The sequence below is a fragment of the Pimephales promelas genome, chromosome 2 (genome assembly GCF_988280905.1).
Source record: "Pimephales promelas chromosome 2, fPimPro1.hap1.1, whole genome shotgun sequence".
Classification (NCBI taxonomy): domain Eukaryota; kingdom Metazoa; phylum Chordata; class Actinopteri; order Cypriniformes; family Leuciscidae; genus Pimephales; species Pimephales promelas.
In genome coordinates this window covers 13,113,311-13,133,749 of record NC_142770.1, presented here as the reverse complement: position 1 = coordinate 13,133,749, position 20,439 = coordinate 13,113,311, and the positions used below count along the sequence as shown (strand labels likewise).

Below are 20,439 nucleotides of genomic sequence, written 5' to 3'. Positions count from 1 at the left end.
GAAAATGTTGGGGGGGGGGGGGGGGGGGTTTGTTTATTGCTGCAAACCAATCCAGGCTAGATAAATAAACAGACAATAGTGTGAATGTGTTCAACAATGGTTTTATTTTATTTCAAAACACGCAATTTACCCATATTACCTTTTTTTAGTTGTTTTTTTTTCCTGTAACAGTTATTACTCCAATTTGTCTCCTGTCCATTTGCACTAAATGAAAAGTGCTCCACAGGCTCTCTGGCTCCCCCTGTAGGACAGGAGGAGGAATGAGGCTCTCCATGATGACATGCCCTTTAACCTTTAACAGCTGCCTGAGAACAAGTTTGTGTGTGCATGTGAAGCTTCAACAGGATATTAAAACTGGGAAGTCTTCTACAGAAGATTTTGAACGGAGACAGGTATTTTGTCCTTCATTATATTGGTTTCTAGGTGTTTACATTGAACTTGAATGCTACAATTCATGAATCCTTGCACCTGTCATAAATTATTGTCAGCCAGGGCAACGCGACAGCTTCAGAAACACACACTGATTGTTTTTTTGGATTGTCTTTACCCTTGAATCAGTCTTTGGCTTGGGTAGATGTGCTCTAAGGAGAGTTTGTGTATGTAATCGTTTTCATTAAGAGCTATTTGTTTTGCACACACTCTTCCCATAGTGTACATAGTGTTTCGATATATAATAATCTGGCGAACTTGCTACACTGTTAAATTCCCAGCTTTAAAAATAAAGAATTAAAACCAGCTTAAGGTGGTTTGCTGTCATAGCTAGGTTATCAGTGTATTGGTCTCCCAGCCTGCCAAGCACCCAAAAACACCTAAAAAAACAAAACAACAATAATCCTAGCAAGCCAGTTCAAACTAGTGGTTTAAACATGGTTTTAGCAGGTACATAACATTTCAAGTTTTCAATAATTGGTGCAAGTGACATCATCCTAGTGACTGAAGTGGAAAAGAGCCTGAACCAGCAACATTGATTAAGATTGAGGTAAAGGCTTTTTCTTTTTGTTGTATTTTTGCATAGTTCTCTGTGCAAAGACTACCAGTCTCAGCAGCTCTTTATTGACCGTTTTGTGGTTGAAGAGCATTGTTAGCGCAAATGTTAGCACTTGTCTGCGCTAGCTCTTTTTAATTGGTACAGCAGTGTTGGAGTAGGTTAGTTAGGTGAGAGAACAATGTAGCTTGATGCTAAAGTGGGTGTTAGCATCATGTTTAGCATGGAACTTATATTTATTGTCCATTTTGGTGGCTAGAATTGCTTGTGGAAGTTAAATTTACCTCTTAAAACACCTAAATGTTTCCTATGCTTTACTATACAAATCTACAGGGAAGAGCGGTTGCAAAGTTAGCTAATGTTGCACATCATAAGCACCACTGCAAGCTAAATAGGGCAGTAGTCACCTATTTGACCAATGAGCCTCTTTCCTCCTTCCTTTCTCCTCTTCTCCTCCTCCTCCTCCTCTCAGCCTGTCTTCTCTCTACCATTTTTTTCTCCTAGTTTTGAAACTGATTGTCTTCTACCATCACAAAGACACTTGGTTCTGATTGATTGACAGGTAACAGAAGAGGAAGAGCACAGTGTGACTGGGGGGTTGAATCTGCTGACAGACCCGGAGAGAAACATGATGTACATGATGCTGTTTTACAGTCAATGAGAGACCATTTCTGGTTGGAGGGGTCTGTTGCAAAAAAAAAAAAAACCTGTCTGGTAGCATTCCAGTTTCGCGTGAAATGGTGTGCAACCCAAATCGAGAAACACGCCACATGTAAACAAATGCACACAAGATTACATTTTTAGAGACGTGTGTACATTAGGTACATGACCAAGTTCAGTTGCCCAGGATAAACGGTCATGCCCCACTAAAGAGTTATATACATAAAAGAAATACAAGGAGGGCAGAGAGGGCTGCAACAATACATGCACACAACCAGTGAAAAACAACAGTGACAGAAAACTCTACAAAACAAAGACCCCTCCAACACCTTTACCACCCTTCCCACCCATCTCCAACGTTCCCGTGGTGTATTCGTCCTAGTCGCTCCCTCCAAAGTCCAGGTCGATCCAGCTTTACTCTGTACAGTATACAATAGTCATGCAGAAAAAAGTATCCTCACCACTTTAAATGGGAGGAGTTTGTTTTTTCATTATTTTTTAAAATCAATGCTAGGAGCACTTAACACACTCTAGTTAGCTTTAAAAAAAATCAACATATAGTTAAAGTCTGACTAATGCTGAAACTGAAATCATTAGAAAAAAATGATACATATATTGGAAATTCAGCGTACTGTGATTTTGCTCTTTTCTGTCATCTTTCAATGTTGTTTTTCTTTCACTCTCAAATCCTTTTCCTTTGTGTCATGTCTTTCATTATAAACATTCAAATGTCTTTCTTTTATAAAGAATTAAGTAACACCTTCGATCAAAATAATAATAATAATAAACAAGAAATTGGCAAATGAGTGAACCAAACAACAACACCAACAAAAACACAATTTAACAGTATAAAGCTTCAAGTCACAAGTTCAAAAACTAACTATTATTAGTCTTAGCAGTGTTAGTGTACTCATTGTAATTAGCATTAGTTTAATCTAAATTACATAAACTTTACACAAAACATTTGAGGTATTTCAGAATCAATTGTCAACACCTTCCTGCCAAGTCCATGTGGTTTCCAATGGGAGAAATATAAGAGGGAAATGGTTCAATATGTGTCTTCTAAAATGGCCTCTTCTCATGAATCAAAATCACAAACCTGATTTTATTTGAATCCTGCTCTTGACCTAAATCAGTGTAAAATATTAATTGTAGCCAGCCATGTAGCTTAGAATAAAGTCAATTTTGGTATAGGCGTATGTCAAAAGTTTATGAAATAGCTTGATTTAAATTAGTGTTAATGAAAATAGGCCACATGTGGGTACAGTACTCAGGCATTTTGAGTGACATCAGGGTGTATGACATGCAAAATATATTTCAATATTATCATTGAACTTTTTGAACTTTTTGTAATTATATACAGTGCAAATGAAATGAAGAAATTAGTCTAATGTAAAAGAAAGCTGGGCATTTTTCCAGGGCTCTTAGCCCAAATAATTTCAGTTAAGTGATAGTGCCAAAAACAATAAATAAAATTGGCATTATAAAGTGCTTAAACACCAGTTTATGTCAAACTAACGTCAAAATCACCCTGTGCTTCAATGTCTATGCCTAAGTAGTGTACATTTGTATGTTCAAGTAATTGTGCAAGGTGCTGTTCACACATAGGCGTTTAAAAAAACGCCTGACAGCGTTCATGGAAAATGGCATACGATCTAGAACCGCGTTTTTAAACTCGATGCGTCGCCTTTAAATAACCGCGACGGTGCGAGAGAAATTCAAAAACCGCGAAACGGTTAAAAACGTTAGTGTAGCGCAGGTTTACACCGAAAAAAAAACTGTTAAAAAGGAGCGAAATTGAACAAACAAACAAAAACCGCTTTCTGTGTGTGAACTGACCCACAGTGTGTGTCGTGTGTGTGTGTGTGTGTGTGTTCCAGAGCAGTCCCACCCGTTGTTGAAGGAAAAAGGCACTCAACTCAATCTGCATAGCAGCCTCATCCCTCAGTGTGGTGCTATGCAGTCTGACTGCACTGTGAGAGTATGTATGTCATCTTATGTGTGAAAATCCATTTATTTGTTTGCACCTGTAACAGCTTTGGTTATGCTATTGGGGTTTTGGTATTTGAGTATTCCTCCCGTTGGCAGCACAGGATTGGCAGGTCAAAGAATCTTTGGTATCAGTGGCTGTTTCACAAACCACCCAGCTCAGTGAGGTAGCCACACTGGTTCTCACTACAAACAAAAGGTCAGTTTTATCAGGTAATGTACATATAGATACCTGCTGATTTGTGTAGCACAAATCTGCTCTATTAATGCACATAACCAGGCCCACATGGAATCTGTGTGTATAATTAAGCAGAAAGATCGTGTGGAATGTCATTCATGTCATTCACAGAATTCTGCTGTTCCTTGAATATTCGTTTATGAAATATGTTGGCTAATTTGAATATGCTTTCAGCTACACATTGCACCATGGTTGAATTCATTCCACAGAATTCCATTGATTTTTCCACCGTAGTTCTGCGGATTCCATCTGGGCCTGCTTATAACTCCAATGCTCAGAGCATTTTTGCATTAACACACCGCCAACTTTTATCTGTTCAGCAAGTCCTGCAACATTTCCAGAAATGCTACTGTTGCATTCAAAGACGCACAAAAAAAACTCCCCTTCGATTTTTGAACATCTCCCCACGGAGGTAAGGTTGTGCCCTTGTTTCGCACCCATTTTGGCAGGGTTTTTCAAGGTTTTGCGGAGGAATTTCGGGTGGAATTCTTGTTTTTGTTTTGTGTGCTCTTCAACAGAGCCAAGAGAGAGAAATGTCTCTGTCATGGTCAGTGAAAGTTCCTTCCGTTATGACCTGTGGTAGTTCACATGCAATGCAGAGATGTCCAGCTGCAGTCCTCCGAAGATTGGTTATTCTTTTAGAAAGTCTTTTTTTTTTTCCTTTTTTTTTAATTTTCAAATGATCGATGCCTTACGTATACATGGATCACAAGTTTGATAAGAAATAGAAATATTTTGTACCAATTACCCGCTTTAATATTATGAAGAGAAAGTAAGTGGGAAAAAAGGGGATTAGGGGATAAAGATTTATTTTTCTGTTATGTTGCTGATATTTCTACCTTTTCAGTTGGTTTTATCACAGACCAGATGTACTGAATAATTTAAAGCATTAATTATTTTCATAATTTATGTTTTAAAAAAAAGATTCTGATTCTTTTTAAAAGATGATTGTTGGTTGCTATGGCACATAATGCCGGTTTAGGTGTGGACTCTGAACTACTCTGCGGTATGTGAACTTTCATATTAAGGCAAACATTATTGGCACTAGATTTTATGTAACTTTTTGGACTGTGTTTACCCATGTCCACTTTGCAGGATAAACATAACATTTTTGATTTGTCAGTAAGATTTCAGTTGTGTGTAAATGTACCATTTTGTAACAAATATTTCCATACAAGGTTAAAATGTGCCTCTCGTTGTGTTTTGGCTGTACCTGTCTTGACCTTTGGCCTATTATGTATTTATACGGAATGAAAAATATTCTATTCATACTTGAAATATCATAGGTCGCAGTTTTTCGAGATCAGAAAGGGTGCACCATTGCTGAAAATGGTCCAGTATTTTGTCTCCAGACTTGAGGACAGTTCTCAAATGATTCACTTGTTGCATCACGGACAGTTTGAATTGTGAACATGCATTAACCTCAAGTGCAGTGAAACGTCGCAGCCCTCCATTTCCATCTGTGCAAAATAAACCGTATGGAGAGCTGTGCTGGGTGAACGCGAGAGTCCTTGTTGCAGGAGCTTCACCTTCAGTAGAGGTCGACGTCCTTCGCTTTTCTGTCTGTATCGATTAGTCTCTCAATTCATTAGCTTAGCATATGATCTGAGAGCCTCAGAGAAACAACTGGCCATTAGGGAATTGTGCCGCCATGGGCCTGAGAGTGATGATGCAGGTGGTGGCTTTCTTTGACAACCTCGCTTGAGTAACAAGCCGTCTGTGCTGTGAGCTATGAAAGTGCTCCTCAAATGCACGAAGAGTGCTCACTTTTTTGTGGTTTATGCGAGAATGATGTGGTGCTTTTCCACGTGGAGATGTTTGACTTGATTTAATAACAGTCCCAAAGAAGTAAAAGGTTGCATTTACGTGAAACGTCGCCATTTTTTTGTTTTTTGGCAGCAGTGGGATTGATTGGCACGCAAAGGGTGACTATGTGAGGTTGGAATGAAAATCCAGTCTTAGCCACCCAGGGGGGAAAGGGGTTTAAATTTAAGCCTTGGAGAAGGTGGTGGCGGAGGTGCCCGGCTGGCCTGGGCTGGCTACATGACCGTGATGGTGTTCCTCATGCCAGCGATCGACGCAGCGGCGACGCGCGTTCATGAAGAAGTTGCTGACGGTGCTGAGTTCCAGGCCCAGCTGCTGCGAGATGGTCACCTGCATTTCCTTCGAGGGCCGCTTGTTCTCCTTGAAAATGGCGATGAGCGTGCGGCGCTGCAGATCGGTGAAGACCAAGCGCTGCTTCTTGGGTGTCATATTGCGTTCCTTGTGCTGCTCTTGTTCCTTGCGCTTGCAGGCTGTGGGGATCAGGAGGATGAATAAGAAAAGTTCAGGGAAAGGGAAGTAGACAAAGAAAAAAAAAAAATAATTAGCCTCATGTTTGCTCTACATACTGAAATGCCCTATTTCAGAGCAAATTCCACAGATGAACGGCTTTGCAGGAAGTCGAAAATATTCAGACTCTCCTGTTTGGCTGTGGATTAATAGTGATTTAAGACAAATCCATTCTATCTCCCCGGAGGTCAAAAATCATCCCTTTAAAGAGAGCAGACAGAGTAGGCCAGCGGTGAGCATCTCAGCCTGGTCGTTGGAGACACTGCTGTTTGATTCAATATTAATGCAGTTTGGGCTCACAGTAGGAGAGCGAGTGACTGGTATACAAAAGTAGGGGTCTTTGTGAAAGAAAGAAAGAAAGAAAGAAAGATAGATAGATAGATAGATAGATAGATAGATAGATAGATAGATAGATAGATAGATAGATAGATAGATAGATAGATAGATAGATAGATAGATAGATAGACGCAAGGGGGATATTGACTCATCCTATTTTAGTGTGTATGTGTCTGTTTTTGGAGGTGGGGTCGTCCACAGAGACTTCGGTCTGAACGCCCCTCCAGCAGGTCTGTAGTCTGCGACTTCAAACAAAGGCCACTGGAGGGCACAAACCTAAGAGAGGCAGGGTATTTTCGAACTGCCTTTAACTCACACCACCTTCCTGTATGTTTCTGTCCTGGCAACACAGAGAGAGAGAGATTCTGGCTGCCTACTTGAGGGCAGTAAACATTGCGAGTGTTGTACCAAAGTGGAAACATGAGTAGCCTACGCCAAGAAATGTTTTAGTTTGTTTACACAGCTTGCAATTACAAATTCTATTGTGTGAAAAGATGATCCGGTGGCATTTTTAGCAGGGTTTTCTTTTACTTGATAGCAATTATGTTATGTAACATATTTAAAAAATATATATATTTTACATTGTATTATTGTTTTGTTTTCCAATGCACTCACAGACCTTTTGCCTCTCTCAGCATTATTTGTGAATGGATCATTCATTTCTTACCTCAGTCACCTGTAAAAGCAGCAGCTCTTTGCGTCTTACTCGGATTTTATCTATCTTGTGTGCATTTGTGGAGTGACTGGAGCCAAACTGTGGTGCCATGTATCTAATTACACTGAGCTGAGGCCCATTGATCAAGTCACCTCTCGCAGTCAAATCTGTTTACTACAGGCGTCTAACTGCCTGGACCGCATCCATCATATTCAGATTCTATATCAGCCACTCTGCGTTTACACGCGCGCGCGGGCGCACGCCATTAAATGCATTGTACACTTGGAAGTGTACCGTTTAAATGTCGACGGTACTAACGTGCCTATAATATTTGTTTGCGCACAACATTGCTCCTATCGCATAAAGGTGTCTCGAAGCGCCGCGTCTGAAGTGAATGATGAAGCTATAAAGCCTTTTTTAAATTGTTATTAGTCGTCTGTGGTGTTCGCCTGAAATAACTACGCCTGAAAAAAAAAACAGACATCAGCGTATCTGACGTAGACGACCTTGGCTTTCAGCACGATTTACTGGAGCCTATTGTTTTTGAAATTCATTTGCCTTTTGACAGTGGTTGTCAGTTCTCCAACACACGTTTATATCCCCTCAGAATTTCAACAAACCGAGCAGGCTGTGTTTGGTGTTATAACCCGAGTCAACCAGCAGGTGTCGCTGCCGCTATTCCCTGGTGTAAACGGTTTACAGGCGTAAGATTTTGTAATCAATATTGATCGATCGGTTGGGAAGGGGGCCCTGATTACTGAACCAAGCGCGGCGTAGAAAAGGAAAAAAATCGATAGCTGCAGACTTTAGAGCTACAGTGAGCAGAGTGTGGGACAGAACCACAAATATATTGTACAGGAAAAAAGCCAATGAGTGACAAAGAGTGAATAGAAGCATTCGGGGGAGATTTTTGACACTCGCTTATTATAACGTTTGATGATAAACTTAACAAATTCTAAACATACTGCAGTCTTCTTTCTTTCTTTCTTTCTTTCTTTCTTTCTTTCTTTCTTTCTTTCTTTCTTTCTTTCTTTCTTTCTTTCTTTCTTTCTTTCTGTCTTTCTTTCTTTCTTTCTTTCTTTTTGTCTTTCTTTCTGTCTTTTTTTCAGTAACCTATAGGCTAGGTGATTTTTGTGAAAGATTAAATGATCACTTAGGCTATATGCAAGGGGCTAAATATGTTATTTGAGTCAATTACGCAATACAACCACATAAAATGTGTTCAGAGAGATAATTTAATGCTTATGTTTCTAGAAATAGCACATTTTTTAAATGATCAGTTAGACTAACTGTACAAGTTGACTAGGTGGATAGGCTAGTGTAGTTTCTGACGTTCATGCAACATAATGATAGCGGGGTTGGCCTGTTCAGTAGGCCTACCGATCGATACATCCGTAAATAATTCGTTTTTGGAATTCATTTAATTTAATTAATTATAGTTCCATGAAAATTGTTCTGGTAATAAGCCAGAAACTACGGTATGCCTGCCTTGTACCAATGGGGCGCTGAGTCTAAATTCGAAATAATACCAATTTAATAGCGCTGCGTGCTGTGCGGTGTGGGGAATGACAAACGAGGACACACTGCAGTATGATTCAGAATAATGGCTAAAAAATAGCAGCTGCAAGCGTTCAGTTATGTATGGCTTATGAAAGTGTTAATTAGTCTCGACTTGTGAATCGAAGGTAGGCCTACGTCTTTAAATGACTCCGTATTCACCGCAAATGTCTGCAGAACGCTTCTTCTTTCCGTTTTCGTTATAAATGAGGCTTAAACTATTCGATTATGTAAATGGGTTTTGTAATGAGATTGAAAGCACTCAGATTAACCATTCCTCAACTCTCTTTGATCTTTTTATGCTTGTATGGCAGTGCAATGTTCATGTTTTCAAAAGCACTTTTTAGGCCTAAACTTTAGGCTGCACATTCAGTCAAAAATATACTTATCTGAGTATTTGACAAAAAATAAATTAAGTCCAGTTATTTTTTTCAACCCTTTTTTTTGTCTGCTAGAATAGGCCTACTAGTTTTGTGTTAGTAATTAGTAAGCTCTTCTTGTAAACAAGATTGTGCTCAAGGCTTTCTCTAAATACTCGACTAAATTTAGTGTAATGCAATAAGGAAAGATCAGTATTCTAATATTTAGGTAATTTGAAATAACAGCTCAAACAGTTAAGGTCGGTTAGTTAAGGTTAGCCTATTGACATGATCGCAAATCAAATTTTCTGAGAGCAACTGTGGATGTTCACGTTAACTGACTTTAATCTTGTTTAAACAAAACATTCGAGTTTATTCGTGTAAATATAGGCTACAACGTTTTTATGACAGTAGGCCTTTTTATGTTGGTCGACATAACGTACGATAATGCGAAGTGTTCATTAGCGTTCTGTTGCTATGGTAACCTCTGTGGCGAATCTTTTTTTAAATACTTTCCCTAACGAGTTTTAGTTTTAGACCAACTCTGAAAGAATAAAACAAATGCAACAAATACTTATCTGTCAATTTGACCGAATGAGCGGTACAATTTCCTTAATGTTCTCATGTTCAGACTTCAAGAGAATAACGTAATGCGTGTAATTTTATTGTGACGTGGTGTGACAATAATATCTGTCAAGAGCTCTTTTCAGTCACTGCATTCTTTCCCTCCTGATTATTTTCTTATTTCGACTAAAAAGACTAGGCCACTGTGTGCATTTGTAGTATGCTCATGATTTAATTTACCATGTATTACATTAATTATTCAATGGAATGCACTAAGAATCTATTTTTTTTTCCTCCCCAAATCCTCATGCCTCTTTCAAGATTTGTTTTCACACAGATGCTTTAAAATAAAATTGTCTCCCCTTTTTCACTTCTAATCCTTTTTAGCAGTGTTTGGAATGTGTCTAAGGCAGGTAAATATAATAGACTACTCATTGTCTGTGACAATGACAGAAATCACTTCGAATCATTATCACTCAATGTTCCAGTGTTACCAAAGACAAAGGCCTATTACTAGTGATGTGTAATTATCGGGGGTCTGTGGTCAAAATTTGTTAATGCTTTTACACTTTTAAGTGTAATTTTTAATGTTTGATGGTTGAAGGGTAAGTATAAATGTCGTCTTATTTTACCCAGTTTTTGAAAATGCTTATTGCGAGGCAGCGCCTCCATCTCCTAGAGATCGCCCTCTGCTTCCTATAGCTGATACCTGCACCTTTTTTGTTTGTGCCTTTGAATGAAATATTCACATTCTTCATGGCATCGTTTGCAGGGAAAAGAGGCTATTTTAATGCATGTTAATAGGATGTTTTCACTGTCGTTTTGCACAATCCTGTTCACAATGTCAAATGCCAAATGACAACCAGCTCCACCTCTCTGGACATCATGGGTTGAGCTAGACCTAGTCCATCTCCACCTCTGTGGACCTAATGGGTGGAAGGATGGAGTTATGGGTGTGGTTGGACCTTCATGCTTCAACAATTGTGCCCAAATTACATCCAGAGAGGGGGAGTTGGACTTCACGCTCTACCCATGGCTCTGCAGTGAGCAGCCTCTCAGGTTTTGTAGTGGCTGTGTGCAAGTTTTGCATATTCACAAGCCAACAAAATGTCAAAGTCAATTACAAAGGTAATGTTAAACCAAACAAAATATAAAATGTTCAAAAATGCTCAGCAATGTGATTATTGTATTGAGTGATAGGTATTGGTTTTAATCAGTGACATTATTTGCTATCTGGCGTCTTCTCGTCAGAGAGTATTAACTTGTCCAGTTTTCTCCCTGAACGGTGATGCGAGTTACTATGGCAATTCTCAATGCAGCATGAATGACCTACAGAAAATCAAAACACTCACTAGCAGTGCAATCCTCTTAATATGGTGTCTAAACAAGACAGTTACCCAAAACTCAACACGGCATGACAGCTTCACATTCTAGAGCTTATGTAGCTTCGCCTACTGTATTTTCAGCGCTGTATTTATTGTGTTCTCTTCTGTCTTCAGGCTTGTATTTCCACAGCATGAAGGTAAGGATTTTTGAATGAACCACTTGTTTTAAAATCTTCCTGGTCTTCTGACATTTGTTATAATGTCTTCAAACATTACAATGCTTACGATAACTTTCGCTAACTAAGTACGGTAAATCCACTTCACCAAGTAATTACTCTTCGTCAGCGATTCAGAGCGACCACAAAAGTGCTGTGCACTTGTTCCTGTGGCGCATAAGGTGGTGGTGATGGCACAGTGGATAAGACACATCCCTTTGAGAGAAACCCAGGTTCGAATCCACCTCGAGACACCAATGTGTCCCTGAGCAAGACACTTAACCCCTAGTTATTGTAAATCGCTTTGGATAAGAGCGTCAGCTAAATAAATACATACAATGAAAATAAACATGGCCTGTATAAGCTTTATAAATTGTAGCAGTATATATTCTAAACCAGCAATCTATGTTCAGTGTTTCAGATGGTTTAGGTTTCTTATATGTTCAAAGCTTATGATATGAAATTGTTGTCAAAATGTGATAAATTATTGATGTTGGAGAATACAGTGTGTGCCTTTGAAGGTACAGCGAAATGTATGGGGCAAACAATGTACCAGTCATCAAAGGCAGTCATTTCTTTGTTTGAAGTATACTACATTTAGCTTCATAGGCCCATGGAAGGTTCTTGTCTTTGAGGGTTAAACTTATTTTCATCAGCAGCAAATTGGAGCTATAATAAACAAACTCCAAGGCTTCAGTCCGAGGATTCTTGACTTCACAAAGTAGAAATAAATAAATAAATAAATGGTGTCTCCTGTGAAAGCTGGAGGTGTATGCGCGCTCTCTTGGATTTCAAGTGGGAGGACTGAGGGAGTGCAGGGATCGATGACTGGCCGCGCCGCTCAGCCGACCAGTCTGACTAGGATCGATGCATAGAGTGCGGCTGAGCTGAAATTGGGAGCGGAGTGGCTCCCATAGAGGCCTATCCAACGGTGTTTAAAAAGTCAGTGTGTCATGATATTGCCCTTGTATGGACATGAATTGTTATCATCAGCAACTATTCCACTGTAGATAAGCAGTGGTGTGTTTTGCATGAGTATGCCTGTGTGCTGTGTAAATATATTTAACATCAGTGCGTGTAAATCAGAATTCATAATGGATAATCTGTTGGGGGGTGCCTGGGTTTGGATTGATGTAAACAGCCGATATGTGGGGTTAGTATGCTGTGAAGTGAGGCGTTTTCTCTCTCTAAAACATTACTAATAAGGTTACACCTTTTTCCAGCCGCTCTCTCTATCAGGTGACTAAACAAGCGTGTGACTTTTAAAAGTCTCTCACCTTTTAAACAACTGGCTGGTAGGCTACCTTTAGGACTTATCATGGATTGATTTTATCTTTTTCTCTTATTTGATTTATTGGATGTCTGCCGTTTTTATCAGCGTGACTTGGTGCTAATCGTCTCAAAGGTCGATGTTTTGACAGGGGCTGATTCTGCTGAGCTAGCCTTGGAGGATGGTAGTGGGCGAGGTAAAGGGCCAAACCTGTGGTCTAACTACTGTAAGAACAGGTACTTCATTTCTCTTAAGAACTAAGCATTGCTTAATGTTGACGTGATCCTAGCACACGACTGTTGTGGTGAGATCAATTATTGAACGGTCTAGTAAAACTGTTCAGTCAAACATCCGTTCTATTGACACATTGGAATGGGTTTGGTTGTTAAGACTGCTTGACCTACAATTACAGTGAAGTGAGTTTAAGATGTCTGAATGGTTGAGGGGCCAAACACCCTGCTCAAGTCTTGAAAGAACGTTTAAAACCTCTGAAAATACCACAGGATTAATCAATAGGTTTCATTTCTTGTGTGGGCTCAAGATGCCATTGAACACGTACAACTGCACTCTCTTTAAGATAAGATTTCAGTCAAAACCAAAAAGAGGTTTATATAGCCTGATGCTAGAATAACATTTTCTAGCTTTTTTCTTTGTACTGTCGATCTGATCAGGGAAAGCAATGTAACATCAAGAACATTAATCTTTTAATCTCTAAAGCAGCATGCTATTGAAGGGTATTCTAAGAAGATGGTCTTTTTCCCTGTACCTAAAGGATCATTATTATGTCTTTATCTGCTAGACCAAAGATTTCAAAATGTTGACAAACTAAAACTCTCAACTGTGTTGGGCCACTAAACATTGTTGGGCTCTGGATTTCACAGCTTTTACAAAATGGTTTGATTGACTATTTTAGCAGGCTGTGGGTTGTAAATGATGTAACAGCACACCAATAGAGTCACTGCTCTGTTAAATGGCCCTTGATGCCTCAAGATGTGTCAGAAACCAGCCAGTCTCTCAGCCTCAGGAGAGTACATGTGGTTTTGAATCTGACCACATTGGCTAGTTTTTTTTTTAATGTTTATATTTGTTTTGTCAATGGAGGACTGTGCATCCATTGTTAAATGCACATACAGTATATATATATATATATATATATATATATATATATATATAATAATAATCTAAGCATTAAATGCCCATTGGAATTTTATTCTTACAGCCTATATTTGCCATTAGCAATTAGCATGCATTATTGCAAATTGTTAATGTACAATTGTATCACTCCATTTAAATTATATTGCACGGCCAAGTTTTGCACATGCTCTTTGGATTGATGCGAAGAAGAAGAAAAAAACAGGGACTGTAGGTACAGTACATATGGCAGAATTATAGCTTTCAGGTCAGTATGGTTCAAATAAGGCAGAAACTGAAGTATATTTACTACATGCCCAAGTGCTTTGTGCCGTGACTCAAACTATTCGGAGGCGTTGTTCTGTAGTATTAGCTATGATAAAATTACTAAATCCCCCCCTTGGTAAAATTTAGTGGTGACGCAATGCAATTTAACCCTTTGATGCTCTCCTCCTAGGCGGCACGGTCTCTTAGCAATTTGATTTAAAGGTCAACTCTCTCCTATCGATCCATTTTGGCGGGCGAGCACAGAGATTGATCATGAAAATCTAAGCTCGCGGAGACAGTAGCCTACTGCACCCATTATAAAAGCAACAATGTTACATCTTATGGTGGCGCGTACATCTGTTACTCTGTCCTCAGCTATTATAGAACAGGAGTAAGGAGCTGGTTAACAACTCATTGGCTTACACAAGATATGTTGTCTGCCACAATGGCCTTTACAGAATGGGAAAAATGTTGCAAATACGTATATTACGAATACGTATATACGTAATATCACGATGTAAAGCGGAGTAAATATCTGTCATATGTGGACATATCAAGAATAGCTGCAATACCAACGTCTCTAGCAAAAGCTTTGCGGATTTTCACGTTGTTTGGAAATAATACAAAAAAACTTATAGCTATAGCTAGGCTATATTATTTCATATAAGTAGCCTTCGTATTAAATAAATGTTTCAGCAGCGTAACCACAAAAGTTATAGCTTAAAATAAGGTGGAATACCCTAAATTAAAGGACAGTTCGCGTACGTGGTTACCATGGCAACAGTTCGCTTCTCGGGCGCATTTCGCTTGGATCAATGGGCCTATCGGACTATATCACTAATATAAAGCAGTGATGTATGTTAATAGTAGTAGGGCTAGTAAGTGTCATTATCATTTTGTTTTTTTAGATTTACTATTCACACTTTTAGATTTACATATCATTAAAAACGTTTAGCTCGCATTAAAAAAACAAATTGGGTACCTCAACAGGGAATTAGATGTGAGAAATTTAACCCCCTGAAAGTTATTAAATTATCTGCACAATTGAGAAACCATAACAGCTTTAAAATTAGAATGATACAGTAGGCCAAGGGGGGAGGAGACGAAAGTTAATTTTCTCCCATTCAGTTCAACTTAAGCTGAAATAGCAAAACTAGCAACTGAAATCGATATATTCACTGCTTGTTATAGCTATAGACCCTTAGACCGTTTTAACAGACAACCGTGTGTGGAGGCGTGGTCATGGATTTTAAGATTCTTTTCGAACACCTTTAAATAATAATATTAAAAAACAGATTCCATGCACTTGTTTACCAAACAGGTGACCGAATCTTCATTTTTCACTTCTGGCTCTATCAATTATTAAGGTCAGCATCGATCATTTTCTTGGCCTGCCAAAACCCGTCTCCCCTGAAAATGCCTCGATTCGCTAATCCTAAATCAATCGCGTCCATCCTCGTGGGCTGGGAACTGGAGGCGAGACTGGAAGTCATTTTGATGAGGAGGATGGTGATGATGATGATGTTGAGTGAAAAGTAAACACTCCACTTAAAAATTGTTAAAGTGTGTGTGTTTATATAACTTGTACCAATCCTAAATTGATTGATTGCGCTCAGTTTCATGCGAGAGAGCAATTCTTATAGTTTAACAGAGATTGTCAAGTGGTTTAAAAAAATCGAATGGGCAAGGTGGTGGGTATAATTCTCAAAGGGTTGCAATGCAAGAAATGTATAGGCCTTAAATTAGGCTACATTTGGTTTAAATATAGACCTGTAAAGGAGACATTTATTTTCCTGTAGTGATGCATCGCTTTGATAGACTTTAATATTGTAGGCTATTATAATTTCCTTAGACCGCATAAGATACACAGTGAAATCTACATCCTTCCTCCTAACGAAATAGAAGGTAAATCCAGAGTCCAATGGGAGAGAGTGCTGAGCCGGTATAATTGATAGATGTACTGGCTATCTTTATTGATCGCTGTATTGATTGGGCCAAATACATTGAGATTGAGTGTGGAATACGGCACAAATGCTGAGACGAATTGTTTTCATTGTTAATGAAATCTTTAAACATTGCGCATTGCGTATTTGAGGTTTGCACTTATCTGTCAGATGTACGTGCGATCTATGCCTAATTAATATATGCTGCTTGTATTTGTCGTTTGTAGCCTATTAAATATTTGTAAATATTTTTGTTGTTTGTTTTTTATACAGCACGAACTATGCCCACTGTCAAAAAAAAAAAAAAAAAAACGCTTCAGCGCCCCAGAAGAACAATACCAAATGATCCCACAGACAGGGGCATTTTCACATTAGCCAAGCAGTGCCACGGCATTGATTTTTGTGACTGTGATGAATTTGGAATAGTAATTTGAATTTATTGATTGATGTAGTGAACGAGTATTCCCAGACTCTGAAACACAACCCCCCAACTTCTACATGCGCGCTGTGCATAATGGCTCATTTAAATTGCACTTGCTTTTGTTATTTGCATAGCATAGCAATTCCTCATAGAGCTAAATTTACTATAGATCCGGAACGTCCAAGGGCTTTTATTTTATAAAGGGCATTATTTTATACCAAGAATGCCGGGGGTTTTGAAACTACAATTTTCCGCAATAGACAATAAAATAGACAACAGTGAATTCACTTAAAGCATGTTTGTAGAAGTCTATTTCAAATAAATAATTTATACATATAATATTTAAAATAGTATGTATGTATGTGTGTATATATATATGATCTCAAGGGTCCCACTTTACAGTGTTCGTGTAATTAAAGTATTGGGTTGTTGTAATATGGACGCATTGTAAAGTGTAGGGCCTGTGAAACTGAAGACAAAGTTGCCCCAAAGACATTGAGTTAGTTACCAGTTAGTTTTAACTTTACCACATTTAAGTTATTAAGTGGAAAGTTCGTCTTCCGTTTACGTACCCCACTTTTATAGGGTGTGGAAGAAAAAAATCTGATGCCCAATTAGCTTTAACAGCAACGGCACTTAAGAGGACAATTGAATAGCGTTTAAATCTTTATTTACCAGAACAACTTTAAATGCGCAAAGGAACAATTTACATTCCATTAAGTGCTTTTCAACGGGGCATTGACTGGAACTAAAATATGCCACTATATCCTGGTTAATTGAACCCACAACTGAAATACGACGTGAGACGATAGGTTTTGACGGGTCAGCGGCCTCTATTCCAACCATTATCAAAGGTATTACACACACACTGTTTTTATTTATTTAGTTTTATACATTTTCTGTGGGCAAATTTTAAGGTCGAGATTACACATTTGTCTACATTGTTTTTAGTTTGAAGTAAAATGAAAAGGGGACATTTATGAAAAGAAATTAAGCTTGATGACATGTTGGATGCTTGTTAATGTCTTGAAATCATTGGGACCAAATTATTTAGAAATAATTATTTTAAAAAAATAAACATCAGTTTTTACTTTCAGTGTTGACCTTCAATGGCCTTTTTACAAGCCTGAACACCTGCAACAGGCAGCTGATGGACTTACTTAGACGCTAATTGATTTCATCTTCATTTAACATTCTAATAATTGTATGTTTAATGTTTATGTTTCTATATTTGCTCTGGTTATTAGCAAATTTATTAAATTGAATCATTTTAGATGCCTCTGAAATATTTAGTTCATTTAAGGATACACTGCTTTTGTTGAATGTTTTATTCATATCGTCTGTATTTTGATCTTTATGAATAGGAACAGATGCCTTCAGATGAGCCGTGAGAAACCAAGCACAAATAATAAGAACAAAGAATATTAGGTCCATGCACGATATATTGATTACATTATTTCCTTGCATTATCTTGAATAAAGGTAACATAGATATAGATTTTGTGTGACTGTTTTGATTTCCCTTTTTTTTCTGCACGAGGAAACTTAAGTGACCTTTACTCACCTGCAAGCCTAAGGGCTGACATGCGCTGGAACTCAGGTTCCTGCAGCCACTTCCACATCCGTCTGAAAGTCTCCCGACCTGACTTGAGTTTACTCCAGGGTTTGGGATTTCTCAGGAGGTCCGACAGAGTTCCTTGAGAGCGACACAAGATCCTCTGGGCAAAGATGGCCTGTGGAATGCTGTACCTCTTTAACTCCGCCGTTATTCGCTGAGCCACCTCCTTGGTGTTGATCTCCTCCACCTGCCCTGACCCACCCTGTCCGCCGGCACCTGCTGCCTGCCTATCCCGCTCCGAGAGCACAGACCCGTTCGCCTGAGAGTGCGTGTGACTGTGGTGGTGGTGATGGTGGTGGTTGATGCCGTTGAGAGAAGACATGATGCCCGCCCCATGCCCGCTCAAACCCCGCGCCAGATGCTCCTCGCCCCGGCCGAGCATCGCAGCGTGAGACTCAAAGCCTCCCGTGGAAATCATCTTGTCGTTCCCCAGGTGAGCACTCGGACCGTACGCGCTCAGAGTCTGTTGGGAGTTGTGCAAAGACCCAAGGCCATTGGAAAGAGGCGATAAAGGTTGTCCCATCCCGGACAAGTCTTTGGAGTAGTGACCGTATAGGTTGCTCATGGACGCGAGGCCCCGGTCATCCCGCATCAGCGTGAAGCTGCCGCTGACATTTCCAGCGGTGAGACGCTGGTGCGCGGGATGGTGATGAGCGTGAGGGTGCGGGTGATGGTGAAATTTCTCTGAGACGTTGGATATGGGAGGCAAATGGTGCTGCAGCGGCGTCAGGGTGGTGTAAGTGCTGCTCAGACTCATGCTCGAATCGCACGACATGGTCATCGCTGGATGGAGAGGACCGGACAGCGAATGGTCCGTGCGATACTCCCCGGCACCGTCCAGTATCGAGGCCATGCTGGACACCATCGCTGACCTGCCGTGCGATGACACCAAGTTCCTATGGGTCGTTGACTGTCGCGCGTGAGGAGAGTTCATCAAGTCCCCCGTTTGATGGGAGTGTGACACGCCGTGCAGATTCCCAATGTTTTCCATTGTAAGTTCCATTGTTGAAAGACACTGTTTTCCCTCTCTCTCTCTTTCCTTTCTCTCTCACACTCTCCCTTCCAATAAATTTTAAACGATCTCAAAGCCGCGCGCCATTGATCCCCGAGATCTTCAGTGTTAGTCAATCCAGCATTTCACCACGCACATGTGCGTACGCCTGGTGTCTAAACGCTTGTATCTATCGCCGTGGCGCGCGTCTTACTACTGACAGTCGAAGCTGACCGAGTGAGAGTGTCTGTCTCGTGACCGCGCAATATATTAAGATGTGAGTGCACGGGCGCGCGCAACCCACAAAATAAAGGTTCTGCGGTGATTCTTAGATTCAGCAAAAATCTTTTTTTTTGTATTTTCCAGAACCAATTATTGTTATGTGGGGATCTTGAGTTAATTTAATGTTTATTCAAGTTGTTCAGCCTATTGGTTTCTGATTACCGGTAGTTTGAATCACCAATAAGCAGCTATAGGCTATGTGCTTTCTAAAGAACTAGAGAGTAAAAATATCATTGTGAAACTTAATCATGATGCAAAAGCCTTTTAAATGGTGTACGCTTACACAGTTTTCAGACTAGGGCTGACGTCATCAATACTGTAGAGACTGTAGAGATTCACTTCGCCTACTCTCACAATTCGTCCCTCCACTGTCTTTAAGAGACCGAAATCGAGTTTTTTTTTTTTTTTTTTTTACATCTGCACACTTTGACACCAGCAGTGTTGTTGTGAATTATTGGGGATTCCTTATGGACACGATCCATGGTTTCTCCTGATAAAGTTGCTTAACTTGGCGCCAGTACGCGACATCTTAATGGTTAAATATTAATGGATTTCCCAAACCCTAAGTAGATAAGATAGCCAAATTCCTTTTGAACGACACAAGATCACATGGTTAATCATATTTGTGTTAAACGCTTGAAAGTTTAAAGAAACGTCATTATCAACCAAATGGGCTATTTGCAGTTGTGAGACTTTATGTTGTGACAGAAACTTACGTGATATAATTAACGCCACGCTTTGAACATCAGAAGAAAAAAAAATACATTAAAAGAGAAAGGAGGTGTTGTTCACTCAATGTTCACTTTTTTAGGCACAATAAACAGTTTCATTATAGGCTGAAGGGAGCCTGCCTATTTCTCTGTTTTGTATGATGTCACATTCATTTGTTTACTTTGTTGTTCCATTTACTTACAGGCCTGCCATTTGTAATTCACCAGAGACATGAGCATCTATGTCTTTTGACATGACAACACTGAATTGCTATAGCTAAGCAATTTATACATGTAGGGTCCTACAAAAACTGAATGTCTTAGTAAAAAGCGGTAAATAGCTACCCTTTATATTTTACCTTTTTAAATTTTAAAAATAATAGTTCCTATTGCTAACATTTTACTAAATAAATATGACAATGCATAGGCCTACAGTTTTATTTTCTCTCCAGATGATCACTTCCGGTTCACTCCTATTATTAATGCCTCAGTCGCTAATCAATAAATTGATCGTTCAGAATGGGATGGGTAATAAATGTAATATATATGTTTTCTCTTGCTAAGGGTGAATTCCCATCGTCATGGTCTATCAT

General features: G+C 39.3%; 1 protein-coding gene across 1 annotated transcript; it reads right to left on the bottom strand.

The window, feature by feature from the left end:
• Positions 1–81: 81 nt before the first annotated feature.
• On the bottom strand, positions 82–20,114 carry onecut3a (one cut homeobox 3a). Its single transcript, XM_039695013.2, has 2 exons — positions 17,810–20,114; positions 82–6,166 (listed from the first exon to the last, which is right to left on the bottom strand). The coding sequence occupies exons 1-2, from the start codon at positions 18,864–18,866 to the stop codon at positions 5,862–5,864; spliced, it is 1,362 nt and encodes a 453-aa protein (XP_039550947.2). The 5' UTR covers positions 18,867–20,114; the 3' UTR covers positions 82–5,861.
• Positions 20,115–20,439: the final 325 nt, after the last annotated feature.

Coding starts and splice junctions, on each gene's coding strand:
- onecut3a (XM_039695013.2), bottom strand. CDS start 18,866: ATGGAACTTACAATGGAAAACATTGGGAATCTGCACGGCGTGTCACAC. Junction 6,167..17,809: donor GTCAGCCCTTAGGCTTGCAG/GTGAGTAAAGGT, acceptor TGATCCCCACAG/CCTGCAAGCGCAAGGAACAA.